General features: G+C 33.4%; 1 protein-coding gene across 11 annotated transcripts in view; it reads left to right on the top strand.

Moving 5' to 3' along the window:
- LOC141504033 (uncharacterized) overlaps positions 1 to 18,000 on the top strand; it is a 101,412-nt gene extending 83,412 nt beyond the window's left edge. For 9 of the 11 annotated variants that reach the window (XM_074208871.1, XM_074208875.1, XM_074208870.1 and 6 more), the window contains 3 exons: positions 8,787 to 9,626; positions 12,060 to 12,344; positions 17,619 to 18,000. In XM_074208871.1, the coding sequence (XP_074064972.1) occupies positions 8,787 to 9,626; positions 12,060 to 12,344; positions 17,619 to 17,624 (1,131 nt within the window). In that variant the 3' untranslated portion in view covers positions 17,625 to 18,000. The remainder of the gene's footprint in view (positions 1 to 8,786; positions 9,627 to 12,059; positions 12,345 to 17,618) is intronic. The other 2 variants (XM_074208879.1, XM_074208880.1) reach the window with 2 other exon arrangements.
- Positions 18,001 to 24,679: the final 6,679 nt, after the last annotated feature.

Raw genomic sequence — 24,679 nt, 5'->3', positions numbered from 1 at the left:
CGGCCCTCTGAGGTGTGCTAGCTATCCCAGATGTTCTGGTCCTTCAGTGTTGTAGCTGGTAAATCCTGTCTAAGTCTGATTGTGTTTTCTTTGTATTTAAATTAGTTCTTTTTTGCTGCTTTCAGGATGTGCTCTTTTATTTGAGAATTCTAAAATTTGATTATGATAGTCCTTGGAGTTTTTCTCCTGGTGTCACTTTCTGGAGGAGTTCTGTGTATTCTTTCAATGCCCATTTTGCCTTCTTGGTATAGCAGTTTTATACACTTTTCCCTGAAAGATATTTTTCTGGCTCATTTTTTGATTTAGATTTTCTGGTATGCCAACAATTCATAAATTCTCTCTCCATGGTCATTTGTTTTTTTGTTTGTTTGTTTGTTTTTTTCCTAAAAGGTACTTCATTTTTCTTCACTTTTTTCAGTCTTTTTGCTTTGTTTGTGGTAATCTTGTAATCTCATGGATTATTTGGTTTCTATTGGTCCAGTTCTAATTATTAGTGGTTTATTTGCTTCAGTTAATTTTTGTGTTTTTTTGTGTGATTTTATTTTTTTACTGAGTCTCTTTCCCTTTCCAGTTGATTGTTTGGAGATTTGGATTTTTCCAATTGTTGCATGGAGTTTTCCTCTTGCTCAATTTGAATTTTAAATGAGTTGCATTTCCTTTCCAGTTGTTGATTTCATTTTTTGAAGTTACATTCTACTTTCCAATTGGTTATTTTTACTTTTAAAGGAGCTGATTTCTTTGGACAATTTTTCATAAATTTCCTGCTTGGGTCTCATTTCTTTTTCTTTTTTCTTTTTTATTCTTCCTCTCTTTTTTTGGTTTTTCAATTTTTTGTTCAAACTCTTGTGTGAGGTTTTGATTTGAGTCCAATTCTTAGCCTCCATTGAGTAGGTTATTTTTTTCATTGCGTTCTTCTAAGATGGATTTTATATCATTTCCATCCAAATAGTAGGTTTCTGTGATTAGCGCTCTTTTAACTTCGGTTCGTTTTGATTTTGTGTCTGCTATTGGGGTAAATGGAGTATAGAACCAAGCTTTTTATGCTGGGGTTGGAGGCCTGTTCCCTAGCTTGTCATTGACCAAAATGTTGCCTATGCAGCCCAATATTGCCTTTAAAGAGGTTTATTTCCTTCCTTATATATCCAGGTTCCGCCTATGCAATGGATTTCCCAACCCATCCCCATCTATTATCCCAGTATTCACAGGATTCAGACTTTATTTGGACTTGGTAGCCTCCCTGCTGGCTTGCTATCTAGCTGCCAGGACCTCTGCTGTTGTCAATCTGTCCAGACCTAGACTGCATTATGGCTAAAAGCTACTGACCCGCTCTCCTGCCTAGCTAGGTTTTACTACCCTTTTTCCCCTGAAGAGACAGACCTTCAATGAAGATACTCCACAATGTCAGAACATTGAAAACTTGTTTTGATCTTGTCTATTTTTGGTGGGATCTGCAGCTTTATTATCTTCTTCCCTTCTTTGGAGGCTTCATTTAGTGTTGAATAGGGAGAAGTTCCAGGAAGATGCTAGCTAATGCTGCCATCTTGGTTTTGCCTTTTACCCCTTTTATTTTTTGCTTTTTCTTTGTCTGAGATCAGGGTTGCTACACTCCCAGTTTTTTTTTTTTTAACTTCAGCTGAAGTATAATATATTCTGCTGTAGCCTTTTCCCTTTTCCCTGTGTGGATCTCTCTGCTTCAATGACCACTAGAAGAATGATTGTCATGAAATTAGAGGTCTCTCTTGGCAGGAAAAGTATTTTGTGACTTTGGAAGGAAAAATGAGGCAACACATAGTTTGTAAGAGTGGAGCAGTGAATTGTCTTAAGAAGATTCTGAAGATCATCTGGCAGGAGAAGATACCAGACACTGAGGTCCTTTCTTGAGCTATACTGCCAAGCATTCCATCATCATTACAGAGAGAGCAATTACGATGGGCTGGGCACATTGTTCGATTGCCAGAGAACAATTGCCCAAAAGACTATTGTATGGAGAACGCAGACAGAGCAATAGCTCACAGTTTGGTCAAAATAGTTATACTAGGACAGCCTGAAGTTCTCTCTTAAGACTTTAAAATTAATTGTTCAACATGGAAAGCTATGGCATAGGACCACTTGGCATTTCATGCCTTCCTCTGTGAGGGTGTTACACTCTATGAGGACGGCAGAATTGAAGTAGTTCAAAGAAAACATAACTTACTTAAATTTAGGTTAGGTATCCCAATCATTCACATGGATTACTGGTGCCTGACCTGTGTTAGAGTATTCTGAGCTTGTATTAGTCTGATCAGTCACAGTTGGACACACTGGAATTTGTGTCAAACATTTTGATGTCATTTTGGTATTCAATAACAGAGGACAAAAACCAATCACTCTCGCAGTCTCACACATGTTTCTTGGGAACAACATATTGCAGGATTCTTGTTTTTAATTCATTCTGCTACCCACCTTCCATTTTATGCAAGAGTGCATCCCTTTCCCATTTTCTGTCATGATTACTTTATGGTATTTCCCTCCATACTTTCTTCTAATTTTTATACTTTTTCCTTTCACCTTATCCCACCTCATTAATCATTTTCTTCAGACTTATGCCTCTTGAGCAGCCCTTCTTTCTATCATGCTTTTCTGCTTTCCATTTCCCTTTCTCCTTTTCCTTTAATTTTAACTATATTTTTATATTACCTTTTGAGTTTTTTTTTTATCAATTCCTTCTTCCCCTTTCTTTCCCTTTCCTAGTAGGATGAATTTTTAAAGTCATTTGGGAATAAATGTTACTCCCTCTTTGGGGTGCATCTGTTGAGTGTAAGATTTGCTCAGTAGTCAGACACTCCTTCTTTCCCTCTACCATAATAGGTCTTTATGTCTGTTAATGTGGTGTAATACTCTGATGCCTCACATTTTCCTGGTATTGTCCTTCTTTTCACGCATTAATTGTTTTATACCTGTCTTGCACCCACAAACTACTTTAAGATGGAATCCTTTTATCTGCTCTGATAGAAGCACAATTCTTGGTGGTTAAATGATAGATTGATTGATTTTTAAACATCATTATCTCAGAGGTATTTCATACCCACAGCCTCTTTCCAAGTACACTCCTCTCAAGTGCCCCAATTGAAATACAATGCTCAATAACCATATAAGCATCATGAAACTATAATTAATTTATACCAAGCTCTCTTTTCAAGTAGCCTCTATAGAAATTCAGTCTTCATAAGCTAAAGTATCATGTAAAGCTGAAATCACTTCATAATCCATTTATACCTACACCCACCCTCTAAGTCCACTTGCTCCAAATATTTTCAACCCTAATGTGCTTAACATTTCAACTAAAGCATCTTTTTCATGATCAATATATACTCATACCTTCTACATATGCTTTGTTTACCTCTCCCAAAAGAAATATAATTTTCTAATGTTGTAAATATTCTCTTCCCAAGAGAGATATTTACAGCATAATGCTATTAATTGAAATGTTTTCCCCTTTTCATTTACATTTTTATGTATCTCTTGAGTCTTATACTTCAGAATTTTCTATTCAGTTCTGAAATATTTTTATCAGATTATTTTGGAAGTCCATCCTTAATAAAAATTTGCAATGCAATTGATTTTTCATTGTATTTCAAGCTCCTTTGCCCTCCAGGATATCATATTCCACAATGCTATACTCAGTAAGTCATGTATAATTGTGTCTATAATATCTTGATATTTAAATTGCTTCCTTTTGACAACTTGGAGGATTTTTTCCTTTATCTGAGAATTCTGAAATTTGACTAAAATTTTCCTTTGAATTTTTATTCTTGGATCTCTTTCTTTTTGGTGATCAGTAGATTCTTTCAAATATTATTTTTTCTTGTTCAAGAATATTAGGAGAGTTTTCCTTAATAATTTCCTGAGTGATATTGTCCAGGCTCTTTTTTTAGATATGAGCTTTAGATAGATGAAGTGGATAAAGCAATAATTTATAAATTATCTCTCCTGGATTTATTTTTAAGTAGTTATTTTTCTACGAAGTACTTTACATTCTCTTCTATTTTTCAGGGCTTTGATTTTGTTTGATGGAATTGTGGTGAGTCATAGAGTCATTTGTTTCTATTTTTAGAATTTTATTTTATTCAGTTAGGTTTTTATCTTTCCCTTTCCAGTTGATCAAATTTTCTCTTTGATGATTTAATTACTTTTCCAGTTGGTCATTTTTACTTTTAAAGTAGTTGATTTCTTCAGTCAAATGTTCATAATTATCTGCATAGCTCTCATTGCTTTTCTCCATTTTTCTTTTTCCTTTCATCTTTGGTTTTTGAATTCCTTCTTTTTTTGGATTTGAGACCAATTTATAAACTGTTTTCAGCTTAATATGTAGACAATTTGTCACTGTTTTCCTCTTCTGAGATTGTGTTTTTATCATCTCTACAAGAATTGTAGCTTTGTATTGTAAATGTACCCTCTGCCCCCCCCCTTTTTTTACTCATTTTTATAGTTGACCCCTCCTCCTAGGGCACAGGGTGTAAAATCTCAAGCTTTTTTGTGCTGAGGACCAGATCAGATCCATGGTTTTTCATTTGTCTGTGCATTGCTTATGCAGTGCTTTGTTCTCTGCATCAACAAACCCCAACCAGTCCCTTCTGTTGCACCAGCATTCCCCGGCTTCAAACTTTATTTGCTGAACTGGTGTTGGGATCCTCACTGTTCATCTGCTGCAATGTTGGTTAGCTTAACCTCAACCTGAACCATATTTTGGCTAAGGTTCCTTTTCCAGTTTTCTAGCTCTTCTACCTACTCTGGGTTATACTCCCCTACACACCCCAGGTAACACAGACTTTTACCAAACTACCTCCATGATATCTTGAGTTGTGGAACCTGTAACTTCATGGTCTGTGAAGAGGATTCATGAAAAGTTCTTTTAGGAAAAGCTCTCAGAATTCTTAGCTTTACACCACCATCTGGCTCTACCACAGAAGTAGTACCATAGCCTTACTCTCTCAGAACACCCAAAGTCACCTCTTCTCTACTGTGAGTCAATGGAGCAGGACCTCAGTGGTATTTTCTTTTATTTACAGAGGTATTTGATTTCTTTTGAACACTGGTATTTTGTTAGGAAATTTTAAAATGTTTTTACCCATTTAATCAACGCAAAACTCTACAATAAATAGGATGTTTTTGTAATTTGGGGGAATCAAATTATAAACCTCTTTAGAGCTGCCAGAACTGAGATTACCAAGATTATCTGTACTTTGCTTCATGAAATATATAATAATACTCTAAGATCATAACAATTAAAAATAATAACAATGACTAACAATTAAATTTTTCTTCAATACTTTGAATCCATCCATGGTCTCTTAGCTAGATGTACAAACCAGGACAGGTCCCATAACTTTTCTCAGCCTGGCTCCTCATTTATAAAATAATTATATGTAGTGCTCATCCCGCAAAACTGTTGTGAGGTTGCGGTCATATAAGGTATTTTATAGTTTCTTAGATCTTCTTGTTTCTATCTACTCTGTTGTCAAACTACCTCCAAGTTGAATGAGTTAGGAATTTTAGGAAAATATCGTAAATACATACAAGTGACAATATCTCTTACAGATGAAAGAGTTTTCACTTTATTTTTGGAGGATTGTGAATGAAGGAATATCTAGCAATATAAATCTAAAGATACTAACTTCTGGGAAAAACATTTACTATTTTGCAGAAGTTTCTGGGAAAACTAGGAAGGGACAAGGCAAAAACAAGGCATAGACCCACATATCACAATCTATAACAAACTATGGTTGACATAAAGGCTGATACCATAGAACAATTAAGAAAACTAAGAAATAGTCTATCTGTCTGATCTATCGAGAGGGGAGAAGTTTATGACCAAACAAGAGATTGAGAATGTTATAAACTGAAAAATTTTGTGCAAATAATACACATTCAATCAAGATTAGAAGGAATTCAGAAAACTGGGAAACTGCTTTCACAGCTAGCATTTCAGGTAAAAGGCCCATATCAAAAATATATACAGAATAGAATCAGATTCATAAGATTTCATTCTCCTACTGATAAATGATCAAAGTATATGCCCTGGCATTAAAGTTATTTATAGTCATATGAAAACATTCTCCAAATCATTATTGATTAGAGAAATGCAAATTAAAACAACTCTAAGCTACCACCTCACATCCATCAGTTTGACCTAGATGACAAATAACTATTGTGTTCAATATTGGAGAAAATTTGTATGACAATGCATTTTTTTTTGTTTTTTTGAAAACATTTTATTTATTTTGGGTATTACAATTTTCCCCCATTCTTGCTTCCTTCCTCCCACCCCCACAGAAGGCATTCAGTTAGTCTTTACATTGCCATGGTATGCATTGATCTAAGTTGAATGTGATGAGACAGAAAACACATCCCTAAGGAAGAAAAAATAAAGCATAAGAGATAGCAAAATTATGTAATAATAATAATAAATATATATTATAATATAGGTTTGTTTCCCATAAATTGAAGTTAATAGTCTTTGGTCTTTGTTCAAACTCCACAATTTTTTTCTGGATACAGATGGTATTCTCCATTGCAGATAGCCAGAATTGTGCCTGATTGTTGCACTGATGGAATGAGCAAGTCAATGGTTGATCATCAGCCCCACATTGCTGTTAGGATGTACAATGTTTTTCTGGTTGTGCTCATCTTGCTCAGCATCAATTCATGCACATTCTTTCAGGCTTCCCTGAATTCCCATCCCTTCGGATTTCTAATGGAACAGTAGTGTTCCATGACATACATATACCACAGTTTGTTAAGTGATTCCCCTATTGAAGGGCATTCACTTTATTTCCAATTCTTTGCCACCACAAACAAAGCTGCTATGAATATTTTTGTATAGGTGATGTTTTTACCCTTTTTCATAATCGCTTTGAGGGTATTGATAGATCAAAGGGTAGTCACATTTTTTTTGCCCTTTGGGCATAATTACAAAGTGCTCTCCAGAAAGGTCGGATGAGTTCACAGCTCCACCAACACTGCATTAGTGTCCTAGATTTCCCACATCCCTTCCAACATTGATAATTTTCCTTTCTGGTCATATTGGCCAGTCTGAGAACACCAGTGCATTGTTGATGGAGTTGTGATTTGATCCATTCATTGTGGACAAGAATTTGGAACTATGTGCAAAGGAAAATAAAGCTTTCCAAATCATTTCCTCCAGCAATACCCACTGCTCGTTCTATATTCCAACAAGGTGATCAAAAAATGAAAATCCTACATTTTAAAAAATCTTTATAGCATTTCTTTGTTAGTGTCAAAGAATCAGATATTGAGGGGATACTCATCACTTGGGGAGTGGTTGAATATAGTATGGATTAATCTTATAGAGTACTATTATTCTGTAAGATATCATGAATGGTCAAATTTTTGAGAAACATGGAAAGACTTGCATGAATTGATGCTGAGTGAATTGAGTAGAACCAAAAGAACCATTGTATATATTAACAACAACATCAGATGATCAGCTCCATAAGGATACAATTCTTCTCAGCAGTAGGGTGATCAAAGTCAGTCCTGAGAGACCTGTTTTGGAAAATGCCACCCACATCCAGAGAAAAATCTTTGCAGTCTGAATGCAGAGCAAAGCATATTTGTTTAAACTTTTAAAAATTTTAAAACTTCTTTTATGTTTTTTTTCTTTCTTTCTCATTGGCCCCCCCTCCCCATTCCAATTCCTCTGTCACAACATGACTAATATGGAAATAAGTTAGAAATGATTGTGCATATACAACATTTACTAAATTGTTGGCCATCTTAGGGACTAAGGAAGGAAGAGAGGGTGATAGAAAATCATGGAACTCATAAACGTGTATATGGATGAAGACTGTAAACTCTCTTTGAATGTAATTGGAGAAATAAAATAAAATAGTGAACAATTTTTAAAAATAAAATAAAATGACTATTAAAAGAGCAATGGTTAGGATGAAGTTACCATCTGCAGACTGATATTCTGGACCTCACTTTTCCCCAGCCTAACATGAGAGTTCTGGACTTGATAAGAGCTAAAAGGTCCAACACATTCATGCTATGAAAAAGCTACAGAGCTATCAGAGAACAGATTGTTCTCAAGTTGTATACTAAGAAATTTTATCTCTATTAATACTTTATTGATCTCCAACTAAGATAATTTTATCAAGATGGAGACTAAATGTAGGACAACATCACATTTTCAACACATAAGCAGAAATGACTCATTGTAAAAGAGTGTAGATTTGCAGTTTGAAGCAACCTGAAGTCAGCTACTGCTTCTAATGCTAGCTCTATGAAAATGAGTAGATTGTTAAACAATTTCGGACTTATATATTCATCTGTAAAATGGGGATAAATAACATGGCTACAACTCTCATATGGGTGTTGCAAGGCTTAAAGGAGATAATGCAGGAAAAGTACATTGTAAATTCTAAAATGCCTTTATAACTATTAGGTATTGTTATTTTTATCATTATATTATGAAATGTCAGTCTAGAATAGAATGGATTCAGAAAAGGATGGGAAAACTATGCTGAAAGTCAGACAGGGCATGTAAAATGGGTGTTAATTCACATAGTGAAATGTCCATTTGCTTTGAACAGTGAATATCCTAAGTAGTCTTCTGATTGATGTAGCATTTTTAATGTCTGTTCTTTGGGGAGAAATTCCCTCAATTTATTTTTTCTTCAAATATATTATCATTCCTTGTACTTGGGGTGCATTTTTCATTATCAAGGAGAAATCAGAAACATCATTTTATTTTCACTTGCACTTTTCCTGTTTATTGTGTTTAGGTTGCTGATAGTCATGAAAGAGAAAAACATTTGGAACATAAAATTCATGGCCTAAAGAAAAAAGTTGCTGCACTGGAACTGGCACAAGGAGGAAAAATTAAAGATAATGAAAAAATAATTCATCAGTTTTTAAAAGCGAATAAAATTTTAGAAGAAAAGAATGAACTTAGCAAAGAATTAAAAGACAACAAAGAAGCTTTAACACAAACAATATGCCACTTGAGTGAACAAATAAACATTCTCAGAAGTGAAAATGCTATGCTGAAATCTAAATTCAAGAATGAAAAACAAAACAGAGTCAGATCAGAGGCTAAAATTGAAACATGCCATTCCCATCTGACTTTTGCGGGCCATGATCATGAACAAAGTCAGACATTAAAAGTAGACCTTCCCCATAACTTTCAACAAGATTGGCTTCATTCAGAGGACACACTAAGTTGTGAGTTGTCTAGTCTAACAGATAACACTAGTGTCCTTTCTCAAGAGCTATCTTATGCTGAAAGTACAGTTAATGGTTCCAAAAATGAGCTCTCCCTTTTATACACTTCCCTCGGAGCAAAGACTCTAACTTTAGAAAGCACACAGAACGAATTAAACCAGCCCCAACATAAGCTGCTTCAAGGAAGACTTCAAATGGTAAAAGAAAAATTAAAACAATACGCTGTCGAACAGGAATCCTTCCAAGAAAGTATAAGACATATACAGAAAGTAAATGCGTTGCTTCAAGAACAGCTTGAAGATGTTCAGAAGCATGGCATCTTTAAAAAAAAGTTTGCCCTTGTACAGTTGAAGGATTTCCTCCAGAAATTTGAAGATAAAAATGTTCTGGCAAAAATAGAGGCAAGTCTTTAAATTAAATTTGAAGGTATTTTACAAATATTTAACTTTTTTGAAATGAAATTCAAATGAATTTTGATCAAGTTAAATTAAAAATTTGAATTTTTCAGCAGGCAGATGATATCTTTCACTTTGAAAAGTCTGACATTATTATTCTAAAATTATGCCAAAGATAAAATTAAAGCCTGCAATGGAATAAATCATTTGAAATGTTTAAGTTTAAAAATTATGCTACTAATAATTTAACAATTCTAATTAACTGTTAAATTGAGATATTGTGGGATATTATATAGTTATCCTCTTCATAGAGACTATGGCTATTCATTAAGCATTAATATTTTTGTGTGGCAATAGTGCCACTTTTTAAAATTATTTTTTCTGTCCCATTACATATTTTTTGTTTTTCACTATATTTTGTCTTTGTTTTACTAACAATTTTTGCTTAAAACTTTTCTTTGTTGAAGATAGATATCTTTTTACAGACTTAATACCTGGTCTCGTTTTCTGTGATTTTCTCATATGGGCAGTAAGTGGCAGGACCACCAACTATTTAACTAGATAAGACATTTGTCGAAAATTTAGATTTTGTTTTTAATATATAAAATCATGGGTTTGAAATAGTACTTTCATACTGTAATTCAGTTAGTCTTTGGTAGTAAAATTAATTATGCCAACTTTTTCCTTTATCAATTTTTCCATTGGTTTCTCTTAGTTTAGTTTCTTTTATAAAGTTTTGTAGACATTAGTCAAATTTATTTTTCTATCATACTTAAAATTATCTAATAAGGTAGAAAAGTTTAAATTTCTTTTGTTTTTAACTTAATTTTCTATTATGAATATGTGCCATCATTTTCTTTGCTATAATTTTTACAGTATATCTTTACATCTGTGTGTGTGTGTATGTATAAGTTATGTATATATATGCACACAGAGAAAAAATTTCTAACACTTAGAGTGATCTCTAAGAAAAATGCACTGTTTTAAGAAACCAAATGCTGGAAAACCTTTGTTCATCTTTCCCTATGTAACTTAGAACATCTGAGATCCCTCTGAGACTCTACTTCTGTAAACCTGGGAGAAATATTTTGAAAATCAGTGACAAAGTCTTTAAGCGATTTTAAAATGACAAAGAACAAATAAAGCAACAGTTTGATTGCAAGGAGATCAATGGAAATATTAAGAAACTTGATAATTCAACAGAATTAAAGGGGAGAACTTTCTAAAAATGGGACTGCAGTTGTTTTATGGGAGGATTCAAAGATTTTCATTGCTTTTCCTCCAATAAGTAGGTGAAAACCATATGCCCTATACCTTGATTTTCTCTTTTAGGGAAGAAAAATGTTTTCATCTGGTGGAAGAACAATAAGTATGATAGATTGACTAATACAACTGAAACTACTACTATTTTATTAAAATTATGATATTTGATCATATTGAGATATTTCCTGAACTTTACCACTATACACCACCACCAAATAGGAGAAAATCTAAAGAGATTTTGAAATTAAACTTTAAAGTGCTAGAGTGCAACTAGTACTAATACTTGTGCTATTTTTTTTTTGCTCTAATGAGAAATGACTTCTATGAAACAATGTTTCTTACTATCAGTAACTTTCCTATCTGGAGTCTACTGTTGGCAATTCTCATCAATATTTACCCAAAAGAATTAACTTCAACATTCATCCAGTGTTTGCCCTTTTGAACTCAACAGCATCACATTTTCCTTTATCGTTTATTTCAGTGGAAAGAAAACAGATAGAAATCCTGCTTAACTGTTTGCTTATTTTTTTTGAGGCATTTGGGGAATAGGAAGAGGGCCTTACACAAAAGAACCTTTGATAAATGTATTTTCTCTTGGTTCTTTCACCAGAGTTTTGTAAATGAGAAAGACATTATCTTCTCTGGCTCTGTAATTGAATATCTCACCATGTGATATTGCAATGAGTATATATTGATTTGTTTTCTCAGCAAAATCTGTCACCATAGAATCATTGTTGTCATTAGAATGATTAAAAAAATCTCATTTCATTCCATATTCCTTTTAAGGAATTTTAATTATTGCTTTAAACCTAGCATGACTTAAGAAAAATTTGTTGATATTCCTGGTACTATGAATTTTACTGATACTCACAGTACTGGAAACTAAGAAGAAAAGACACTTGAAAAAAAATTAGAGAATGCAGAAGCCAATATGATACAAGGAATAAATGTAGATTATAATAGACTACGAGAGTTAGTAATTTCATTTCATGATTTCTTCTTTCAGCTTAATTTTGTTTAGGGAATGCATTTTGTAGTGGCAATGTTAAAAGGATTATGATACTTTAATACAGCCGAATTAAAAAAGCAATTTTTCTTTAGTAATTTTCAGTTAGAATTTGAGTTGGAAGACCTTTGTTTTATTTGTGTAATTTGCTAACCTGATATTTTATACAGGTTGAAGACCTACATTCAGAAATAGAAGTTTCAAAATGCCCACAGGTGGTATCAAAAAGGAAAAATCCTCAAGAAGACTTAAGTTTCTTTGAAAAATTAGAAAAGAAAAATAACAAGATGGAAAAGAATATAAGAGAATGGGAAGAAGGAGTCAAGAGGCACAGACACCAGTTAGAAATGGCTAAGATGGAATACAGTCAAATAGAACAATACAAGTATGACCTCGAAGAAGAAGCAAGGCAGCAGATTTTAGAAAGGCAAAAAGAAGCCAGCCGATTCATGCAGGTTACATTATCACTACTATGCTTTTAAAATAGTTCTATGTAAATGAATGTTTAGGACGTTTTTTTCCCCTGATCAAACTGCAAAATCCATTTTTTTTTCATTCTTTGCCTTCTTTTCTGTGGGTCTCCTTAAGTTTAGTATATAGTATATAGTATATAGTATATAGGTGAATCTAACCATTTATACAATCAAGTTTTCCTTTTAACTTGGCTTAATTATGAAAATTTGAAGGGTGAGTTTTTTTAATTCAAAAATGAAACATTCTGGAAGATTCTGGAGTTACCCCTATTAATTTTAGAATTACCCCTATAAATTTCATAATGATCTACTATGAGTAGTACGATTTTATTATGTTCAGATTTAGTTCATTTGACCTTGAAAAGGAATACCTTCTAAATAAGTATGTGTAGAAATTCAGAATTGTTCTCTAAATCACTGACTGAAATGAAAATGAAACCTTAGCAAACCTGGTAATATGCATCTTATCATTTTCCATATACAACTCAACACTTTTGTTGTTAATTCCATTCTTTTTTTAGAACCAAAGAGCCTACCAAGAAAACCCAATGTAATTTTTTTTTAGGATTTTTCATGGTAAATGGGGTTAAGTGGCTTGCCCAAGGCCACACAGCTAGGTAATTATTAAGTGTCTGAGGCTGGATTTGAACTCAGGTACTCCTGACTCCAGGGCCAGGGCTCTATCCACTGTGCCACCTAGCCACCCCCCACTGCACCACCTAGCTGCCACGAAAACTCAATGGTATTCATAGAAAATTACAAAGTTTCAATAAGAAACGAATTGGAGCATCAAATTAAATATCTGGAATCTGAAATCTTGACAACGAAATAGAAACTTCAGGATTCTAAGATAGAAGAAGAGAAACTTGCACAGTTTCTATTCTGCTGATTTAAAAATTTTTTAAAAATTAAATGATTTAGACAGGTAAGCCCAAATACAGACATTAAGAAAATAATAAGTGCCTAAACTTAACAGATTGCTTGTAAACTTCTCCATTTTAAATTTAGCAAATCTTTATAGACAACTATGACTTCAAGAGAACATGGGATTTTACCATTGAGATTATACCTTTTCATATATTGAATTCATTTGATCTTGATAGTGAATACTTTCAAAGTATCTGTTTCTAACAATTCAGATTTGTTCTCTAAAGCACTGACTGAAATGAAAATGAAACCTAATAGGACATGGTAATAAACATCTTATAGAGGCAGCTAGGTAGCGCAGTATATAGAGCACTGGCCCTGGAGTCAGGAGTTCCTGAGTTCAAATCTGGCTTCAGACACTTAATAATTACCTAGCTCTGTGGCTTTGGGTAAGCCACTTAACCCCACTGCCTTTCAAAAAATAATAATAATAATAATAAAAATATCTTACGACTGGTAATGTTTCTTAACCTTCCCTGGGCACCCTTTTCTGCTTTAAGCATGTTCTTATTTATATGCTATATAAATTCTTCTTCACTGTCTGTTACAGGTTAGTCCTTGCCGAATGAAGTTAGATAATTTGAAAATTAGAATAGCGTAAAGTAATAATTTGGAACTATTTTTCCTAACTCAATTCCTATAAATTTGACAATTTAATTGAAATGGATGACTAGCTACAAACACACACACACACACACACACACACACACACACACACAGACACACACATATATATATATAAACTTACCAGGTTGAAAGAAGAGTAAATTAAATACTTAAACAATCCATAAGAAAAAACTATCTAGGGCCAGATGGATTCTCAAGTGAATTCTTCCAAACATTCAAGGAACAATTGTTTACAATTCTATATAAACTATTTGAAAAATTAGCTGAAGAAGGTATTCTGCCAAATTCCTACTGTGACACCAAGATGGTGCTGACACCTAAACCAGGAAGAGTCAAAAGAGAGGAAAAAAAATTCCCTAAAGAATGTGGATGCCCAAAATTTAAATAAAATATTAGCAATACAATTACAGCAAAGTATCACTAAGATAATACTCTATCCAGCAGAATTTATTCTAGAAATGCAGGGTTGATTCACTTTTGGGAAAATTATCAATGTAGTTGACCATATCAATACCCAAACTAAAAGAAATCTTATCATTATGTCAATAGATGTTGGAAAAGTTATTGTCAATGTAGTACCATTCTTATTAAAAATGCTAGAGACCATAGGAATAAATGGACAATAAGCAGTATCTTTCTAAAATCATAAGCAAGCATTACAAATAAGTAATTGTGAATAAGCCGGAAGCATTCCTAATAAGATCGAGGTGAAAGAAGGATTTTGAAATCCCCACTGTTTTCCAATTTTGTATTAGAAATATTGGCTATAACAAGAGAAGAAAAGGCAGTTGAAGGAATTAGAATAGGTACTTAAGAAACATAACTCTGACTCTTTAAAGATGATATGATGATGCACTTAGAGAATTCTAGAAAATCATCTAAAAACTATTTCAAACCATTGGTACCTTTAACAAAATTGCAGGATATAAAGTGAACCCACTTAAATCCTCAGCATTTACATTCCCAAAAAAAGAGACAAAAAAGAAATTATATTTAAAGTAGTTGTAGACAACATAAACTATGTAGGAGTCTACTGGCGACCAAGGGAGGCTCAGAAATGATAAAACATTTTACACAAAAATAAAATTAGATTTAAAAAACTGTGCAATTGCTCATGTGCAGGCCAAGCTAATATAACAAACATGATAATTCTATCTAAATCAAATTACTTAATTAGTGCCAGATCTATCAGACTTCCAAAAAAGTTACTTGGGTGAACTTGAAAACATAGTAACTAAATTCATTTGGAGGAAGAAATGTTCAAGAATATCAGAAGAATTAAGGGAAAAATTGATAAGTAAGGTGGCCTAGCCATACAAGATCTAAAATTATAAAGTATCAGTCATCAAAACTATTTGGTACTGGCTATGAAACCAAGTGGTGAATTAGTGTAACAGAGTAGGCGCAAAAGAAACTGAAGCAAATTACTTTGGTAATCTATTGTTTGATAACCCAAAGATTCCAGTTTCTAGGATAAGAACTAACTCTGATTGAAACTGCTGGTAAAACTAGAAGGTCTTATGACTGAAAGTCATCATAGATCAACATCTCACACCCTATATATACCAACATAAGGACCAAGTGGGCAAAGTATTTAGACAAATGGTGACATAAAAGCCAATTAGGAGGACAAGGAATAGGTTACCTGTCAGAAATATGAAAAGAGGAACAATTTATGACCAAAGAAGAGATTGAGAATATTAGAAATAAATTTGATTTTATTAAATTAAAAGTTTTTTGTCCAAACAAAACCATTGCAACCTAGATCAAAAGGAATGCAGTCAATTGGGAAACAATTTTTACAACTAGTATTTCTGACTTAGAAATCATTTCTAAATTATTTAGAGAACTGAGTCATTTTATACGAATACATTTCATTCCCCAATTGATAAATTGTCAACAGATATAAAAAGGTGATTCTTTATCTAAAAAACTCCAAATCATTATTGATTGGAGAAAAGCATACCTCACACCTATCAGATTGGCCAATATGAATAAAAAGGAAAATGATCAATGTTGGATGGGTTTTGGGAATACTGGGAATATACTAAAAATTTTGCTAAATATATTAGTATATAATATAATAAGCTAATAGACAAAATATATTTACAATATTCTACTGAAAGGGAGTGTCTTCAAACTAATAACTAATGCATTTTTGGTGGTTGTTGTAAACTGATCCAAGCCTTCTGGAGAAAAATTTGGATTTATGGCCAAAGGTCAAAATTGAGGGGATATTCATAAATTGGAGAATGTCTGAACAAACTGTGATATATGAATGTGGTGAAACACTAATGTTCAATAAGAAATTATGTGGAATGCAACTTCAGAAAAGCCTGGAACAACTGGCATGAACCGATACCGAGCAAAAGAGCAGAACCACACACCAACTGCAAAAGGGTGTGATGATCCACCATGATGGTTGTTCATTTCACCAGTGCAATAATCAAAGACAATACTAAAACACTTGTGATGGAAAATACCATCCATATCCAGACAAGGAGCTGTGTAGTTTAAATGGAGCCCAAATCTTACTCTCTTCAGTTTTTACAAGTTAACTTATGTTTTTTGTCATGTGTCCTTTTTTAATCCCTTTGGTTTTGACATTTCTTTCACATCATGAAAAATGTGGATCTATGCATCTAGGGTCTATATTAGATTGGTTTCTGTTGGGGGGATGGGGAAAGGGAGGGAAGGAGAAAAATGTTAAACTCAAAACCTTGCAAAAGGTGAATAGTAAAAACTACTGTTGCATGTAGTTGTAAAAGCAAATGAATATGGTATTTAAATTTGAAAATGAGAATAACATTAATAATATTAAACCAAATGGCAATACTTAGAGGTTTAAAGCATTTCTATAAATTGTTAACAGGTTCATAGCAATATAGTATACATTGCAAATAATCTCCTAAAGCTGATAATGAAACTGCAGGTCTCAAGGTCATCCTATGACCTATACCGCAAGTCAAGCCATACCCCTCGATTCCCTGATGACCCAGTTGCTCCATTTTTTTATACAGGTTAAGAGGTCCTTGAGGGAAACTATTGGAGGGGACAAAAGGAAAGAAAATACCTAAGGCTTGAGATTACAGTCTTGGATAGCTAAGAAATACTGGCATTAAATGAAAAAAAAAAGGATGTAGCATCTTTCTTGCTATATATCTTGGTGAAAATCATAAATGGGTATAATAGAATGGCTATACATTTGAGAGACTAGGGATTTTAAAACATCAATGGAATGATCAACCTTTTCCATTTAGAGACTACATCCCTGAGTCATCTGGGTACTGCCTGGGTCCTGGGAGAAAACAGCAAAAGCATTGCCTGACATTATCATCCAAATTGATTCTGTTAAAGCAACTCGAGTAATTTCTGTTATAAATTTATAGAATACAAGTACTTTTATTGAATTCTTTAAATATTACATTAGTAAGGAACCGCATATTTATAAGTGTCTTTTGAGGGTATTTTTTCTTTAAATTTTCCCAGGACAATTAGAAAACCCTTTTTTTTTCACTCAGATTTTTTTAATTATCATGTGTTGGGAAACAGCCTCAAGCAAAAACTTTAATACTCTACATACTTGAATTGTTTACAGAATTAAGAAAGAATTCAGGGAAAAATTAATTATGAAAGTATTAATAAAAAACATCAACAATATAAGAAAAATCTAACCATTTATGTGCTTTGAAATGTTCACAGAGTTGAATGCCAGAATCCAGTATGACATACAAAAGAATGGAAAAAAACCACAGACTTTAATTAGTAATTTTACTGCAAGTCCAGTTCTGGAAGCATCTCATGTTGTGAATCTTAATCCATGGATAGCATTCGATAAGAGTTATTTTCCAAGAGAAAATATATTCTACTGGAGAGAGGGTGTCTTCGAAATAAATATGGAAGTCTACTTTTTAAAAGTCATTTAGAAGGTTTTTCCTTCCTTTATGCTAGAGATGTAATGTTTGGTATTCATAGTAGTGAAATTTCCTGTTTAAGTATTTTTGAATGTATCATTGATTTCCGTGATATGTTTAAATGAAGGTGATCTTTTTTTACTTAATGATAATTAAAAATGCTAGCTAATAACGTGTGAAAAATGTTTCTTTGTTCATGACCATTATATGTGCAAGTCTGTTAACTTCTCAAATATAGTGTTATCTGATTTTACAAAATTCATGTAAATCTAACAAATGACATTCATATATAAGTGTTCTTTAAATGGAATATTAACCTCTCACAACCAATCCTATGAGAGACTTTCTCTCTTGTGTATTTTCCCTTGCTAATGTCATCTTTTTTTTTAGTTTTTTTGCAAGGCAAATGGGGTTAAGTGGCTTGCCCAAGGCCACACAGCTAGGTAATTACTAAGTGTCTGAGACCAGATTTGAACCCAGTACTCCTGACTCCAAGCCCAGTGCTTTATCCACTACTCCACCTAGCCACCCCCTGCTAATGTCATCTTAACATTTAAAATGCAGTCTTTCTGTGATTCTTATTGTTTCTTTTCCAGAATTTCATCAAGCAAAAACACATATCACTTACAACAAACACACAAAAAGTCAACATACATCTAAGTACACCCTCTTTTTTTAGAATATCCCAGAGAAATCTTTGCATAATAATCTCATTTCATGTGAATAATTATCTTCTAATTTAGTGTATTTGTTCATAATGTATAAAGGTTTCTTAAACTTGGGACATAGCCTTAAGAGACCTGATAGAACTAGGACATCTTTTGTTAGAACCTCGTACTACTGACACATTAATAGTAATGCAGTCAACATTAAGTTCAGCAAGTGCTTACATTTTTTAAAGACAATTGCTCAAATTCCCTCAAAAATATATTGAAGTAGTTAATCAATAAAGATGTAAGGATTGAGCTTTATGGTTGATAATCTTATAAGCATCTCAGTGCTAATGATATGATAAAGATTTGTGAATGTTGGTTTGATAATTGTTATTTCCTATGAAACATTTAATTACAATGTTCCTTTGAAAAACATCATTTTGTAATTCTGATGAAAATATTCCATGTGAACATCTCCTTATCGATTGAGTTGACCACTTCATTTTACCTGGATAGATACAGGCATTTTATTTACTCATTCCCTTTGAGAATCAATTGGCCTTTACTACTTTTCCATTGTTTTACTCAATCTTTTGGTGTAACATCTTTGAAGGTTTTCTTACTTCCTCAGCTCCTTGATCAACAATCTCTTTCTCCTTTCTTTTCTCGACAACCAGATCCATGAAAAATGTGGAGTCAGTATTGCTCCATGTTCTAATTGGCTCCTTATTTGTGACTTGGAACAATTTGATCTACTATCTGATCTTTAAAAAAAAAGAACCACTCTATATTAATGTATTTTAAAAGTGAACTTAGAATGTTAAATATATGAATAAGTGTTTAGAGCAGATCACACATCATTTTATTAGATTTTTACAAACCACCTGCATCTTTTTCACCATCTGACATCTTAAATGCATTCTGAGCCCAGGGCATCCATGGTACTACAATCTTAAGAAATGTCTGCATGAAACCTATTGATCAGTAATGAATTCAAATACATTAATGACAGTTGTCTCAAAAAGTACTTTGTGAACTCCTTGGAATCAAGGACTTCATTTTTGGGACATGATATACAATGTTTTCCTAGTGGGTGCCAAGTTGGAATGAATAGAAGTGCTTCTACATTCAATTACTCTGTAGTATTTATTATCTGTTGGGTACATTAATATCTTTAAAATGTTTATGAATCTATCTTATTATTTATTTTACTTCTAATCTGGTCTATGTTTTCATCCAGATTTTGTACTCTTAATTAGGAACCTCCTCTACACAAAATAGCTTCTTTGCAACCTGTAGTATTAAAGAATTTGACTATGGGAAAAAAGAGTTTTGTGTGACATATCTTGAGATCCCCAACAATATGTATCAGAGAGAACACTTGAACCTTCCCGAATTGTGAGGGCCTAATAATCCAGTAAGCCACAGTGTCTTAATTTCAGGGAAAATTAAGGGGGAAAACAGATGAGCAATAATTCTGAAAGGCAAATAATGATTATTGAAAATATGTCATCCCGACTTCTTTTGTATTTTTTTTAATTAACAAGAAATGTTAGTTGATCTTAGCATTTTCATAGACTCCACTAGATTGTCAACTCCTTGAGAACATAGATTGTCTTTTGTCTTTCTGTGTTCCCAGCCTTTAGCATAGGGTCTGGCAAACAATACTTGAAAGAAACTTTTTGACAGACTTGACTCTTAATTGAGGTGCTGTTTCTAATCAACAATTCATGACATGTTGGTATTTTTTACATCTTTTGGTGTCTCTTGCTTTTGTAAATTTGTCAATTTGATAGAGCAAATTAGTTGTGAAAATTCCTTCCTCTAATGCCACAAATTTCGCACAACATTTTAAGTTGTAGACCAAGTTGGAGTCATTGGAATGGGAGAAAACCTCAGTGGGAGAGAAATGCCAAAAGACACCAAAAATGTAGGAAGGACTTTGACAGGAGAAGACATTTTACTGAAAAGAAAATAATTTATATTAGTAACATCTCAAATGATATTAAAAACGAGGGAATTCTTCAGCAATAGTTGCTCTCTTTACAACTTAACATCAGAGATTTGATGAGCTAGATTTGCATTAGTGATTTCATTGATGTGTAGTAGCTTCATCTCATGGATATAGAGTTATGTGTATTTCATTATTAAAAATATTTCTTGGGGTGGCTAGGTGGCACAATGGATAGAGCACAGGCCCTGGAGTCAGGAGTACCTGAGTTCAAATCCATCCTCAGACACTTAATAATTACCTAGCTGTGTGGCCTTGCAAAAGCATGAAAAAAATTGTTAAAATTTTAAAAATATACCTATAGATGAATAATAATCATTGTCTTTTCTTTAAGTTTTTGCAAGGCTATGAGGTTAAGTGACTTGCCCAGGGCCACACAGCTAGGCAATTATTAAGTGTCTGAGGCCAGATTTGAACTCATGTAATCCTGACTCCAAGGCTGGTTCTCTATCCACTGTGCAACCTAGCCACCCCTAATCATTGTCTTCTCAATGGACTTCTTTGCTTACAACATGGTGTCTCTGATTTTAATCAGTCTTTTCTTATAAATGAGCCCTCAGCACTTTTTTGATTATATCACAAATAAATATTTCTTCCATCTCTGGTTCCACTGTTCCTTTTCACATCATCATCATATTTTGTACCATTTCTATATTCTCTTATTGGCAACTAATGTACTAAAATCCAGTTGGGGTATGATATGTACACAATATTTTCTAACAGGTGTCCAGTGGGAATTTTCTAATTGAATTAGATAATTGAATGAATAGAGTATTTTAAAATAGATTATAAAAATAGACTGATGTAAAAAAAATTGACAAACATATCAAATGGTATCTATCTTTTGTCAGTTTCATTTGGAAATGAAAACAATCATAGATTTAGAACTGGAAGAGATCTTACAATCCATCACATCAATTGCTATTTGCCATCTCACCCCCATTTACTGATGGGAAAACCATGGCACAGAAACAAGGTCACAGAATTAGGAAATACCTCAAGCAGGATTTGAATACAGATCTTCCTGTCTCCAAGTCCACGACCTTTGCACCGTTGTCTTATCATCTCGGCATAAACTTTTACTGGGTTTCATAAATAAAATTCCATACTTTTGTATCTCCATTTTCACACTTGTCTGAGTCTTCCTCCGTGTTTTCCAAATCATATATTCTGCACCAATTTGTCTTCCATGTTCTCCCAGCTTTTGCAGAGAACTTGAAAGTGGCAAAAGTGACTTCTTGGTTTGTTGTTGTTTTTGACCTCCTCATTGAGGTTCCTGGTTTTTTTTTTTTATCAGTTGAATTTGATGATCACAATCACCACAAAAGTGTAATACCATTCATTGCCCTTTTCCAGTTCTGATCTTTTGACAGTAACATCTTACATTTAATAGGTCAGATGATCAAAGTGATATACAAAAATACCTTCTCATTTTTATTGCTTATTTCATGATGTTTTTTTATCATTTTTAAATGTTTTTTAAAAAATTATATTTATAGAATATGAACATTTTACTCATTTATCTGATTCTGTAATCACTTCCAAAACAATTATGATAATTTCATTTGAAAGTCTTGTAATAATATATTTCATTTCTTATGTTGGTTTTTACTTTACTTTATTTCACTAATAAATTATTTTAGTCATTACCTTCAGGATATACAGATGTGGATCCTAAGAAATTTTTTTTAGTTTTTTTATGGCAAAGGGGTTAAGTGACTTGCCCAAGATCTCACAGGTAGGACCAATACTCTATCCACTGGGCCACCTAGCTGCCTGCCCTGTTTCTAAGTAACCCTAAAGGCTTTTGTCCTTTTTCATTTCTCAGACATGGGCTGTTCCTATATTTGTTCTGAAGTCACTAAGCATTGAAATAAGATTGTATTTGGTTAAGAATTTAATTTTTTAATTTGCTTCTTCTAAATTTTAACTACTTCATTTTCTTCAATAGATATAAGCACTTCATGGTAGTCTTTTAATAGATACTTATCATAAACATTGCAAATTGACATGGCCAGTTATTATGTGGAACAATGATTCTTGTTACTTTTGAGTATATTGTGAAACCAATTGTGATCTGTCCTTCTGAGTAATCCTTCAACTTAACCACAACTGCATTTTGTCTTCTTTCTTATTTCAGTAAAATCCATCAGTATGGATGTTAATGATTTCTTCTGATAGTTTGATAGTTATCAGTCACTGGACATTTTAATTATCAACAGTTATTATAAAATGACTAAACACTTTGATCAAGTGATTCTTAACACCATGTTTGGGTTTTTTTGGAGGAAGGATGCCATTCAGAAAAATGAAAAGCCACTTTTAATTTGCTTCATGAGTTATTCTTAAAATTTATTGTCACCTGTGAGTGGTCAGTATCCCCGACAAGGGACATTGTACTTAATTCAGTCATTCATTCTTTTATTGAACAAGCATTTATTAAGCACCTACTGTATAGTAGGCACTCTACTTGGATTTAGGGAGGAAAAAAAGATAAAACTGCTCTTGCTATGAAAGAGTTTGCATTCCATTGTGATGGTAAAAACAAAACAAACCCTACAACCTTTATAATTCTAAATAACTACAAAGTAGATAGTAATATCTGCAAAGACATTTGGTTGTACAGCAACTAAGATCATCATGATAGGACTTCTATGCACTTGAACCTTCAAAGGAAACTTCAAAAGACCCTAGTCTGGTGGGATTACATTGCAGCATGGGAGAATGGTTTGTTAGATCCCAGAGGTAGGAGATAGATAATGAACAGCAGAGGCGCAGCTAGGTGGTACAGTGGATAGAGTACTGGCCCTGGAATCAGGAGGACATGACTTCAAATCCAACCTCAGACACTTAATACTTAGCTGTGTGACTTGGGTCAAGTCACTTAACCCCCATGGCCTTGTAAAAACCAAAAGCAAAACAAAGGAACAGCAGATAAATCACTTTGCTGATAACTTGTGAAAAAATCATATATGGTAAAGCCAGAAGATATAATTAAAGTCAAATTACTTAAAGACCCAACTGCAGTTTCTTCCAGAATATTTGAAGTAACTATTCACTTATGGTGGAACCTAGCAGACAATGTACTCCATAGGTATAAGTTTTCAGGATCCCAGAGTCAGCTCCATGTCACAATGAGAGTTCAGAAAAGATACAGGGTGGAAAATCCAGTCACTGTCATGGAAATCGCCACTTGTAGCCCTCAGAAGGTTTCCTGACTTGCCATAATATTAGATTGATTTGGATCCTACCTTTTTTACTAACATCCTGATAATTAGTAGCGACTGAGACTTGTACCATTCTCTGACAAAATAATTTCTTTCCCATGGTCACTTCACAGAAGGGCCAAGATCCCTGTCCTGGAGCTTATTTTGTAACCCCAACATAATATTCAGCTCTTCCCTTTTGTGAAATTCTTTGTGTGATGTGACCAGATTCAATTGTTCAAGAGCTACTTGGGGCAATTTCAACAGAAATATTTCCATGCCACAGTTTCACGACAATTTCCACAAACTACTTGTGGGTAATTTCAAAAATATCTTAAGACAGTACTTCTACAGATAATTGCTATGCTGCTCTCTGGACTTTGATTACAGGTGTAGGAATGCATAGTAGGCTAAGCATATGGCAAGATAGCACCACCTTTGACCTTCAACTACTGCCTGGTGATCTATGATAATGTGACCCCTCACATATACCTTGTATATACACAATGTATATACAATGTATATGGATATATATACACTTTTTTGAATTATAGTCTGATGAGATTCATATACAAGTCTGCTTAGCTACCATAGAGGATGGTTCAGTAAAATACAGGACTGTGTACCTTATTTCTTAAAAACTGAAATATTGGAGCATCAAATGCCTTTGAAGATGTAGACCAGTCTAATTGTGACTGGGAGAGAGCAAATTGGGCAATGCAGAATATTAATATTGTCCTTTTATATTTCTTATATTGAACTTCTATATCCACAGTATAATCGAAAAGGATCTGGAAAGTCACCACGCCAAAGAAAGGCATTCACTGATGTTAAAAATACATCTGTCACTTATTACTTGTGTGACCTTGGATTAGCATCTTGAGTTTAACTACGGTTACCCTTTTACAATGCTACTTTCCCCATCACAGTTTTAATATATTGCAGTAGGTCAGCATAAGAACTTAAATGGAAATAAGAG

Source organism: Macrotis lagotis, unplaced genomic scaffold, assembly GCF_037893015.1.
Source record: "Macrotis lagotis isolate mMagLag1 unplaced genomic scaffold, bilby.v1.9.chrom.fasta BILBYCTG032, whole genome shotgun sequence".
Lineage (NCBI taxonomy): Eukaryota > Metazoa > Chordata > Mammalia > Peramelemorphia > Peramelidae > Macrotis > Macrotis lagotis.
This window is presented reverse-complemented; position numbering and strand designations above follow the sequence as displayed.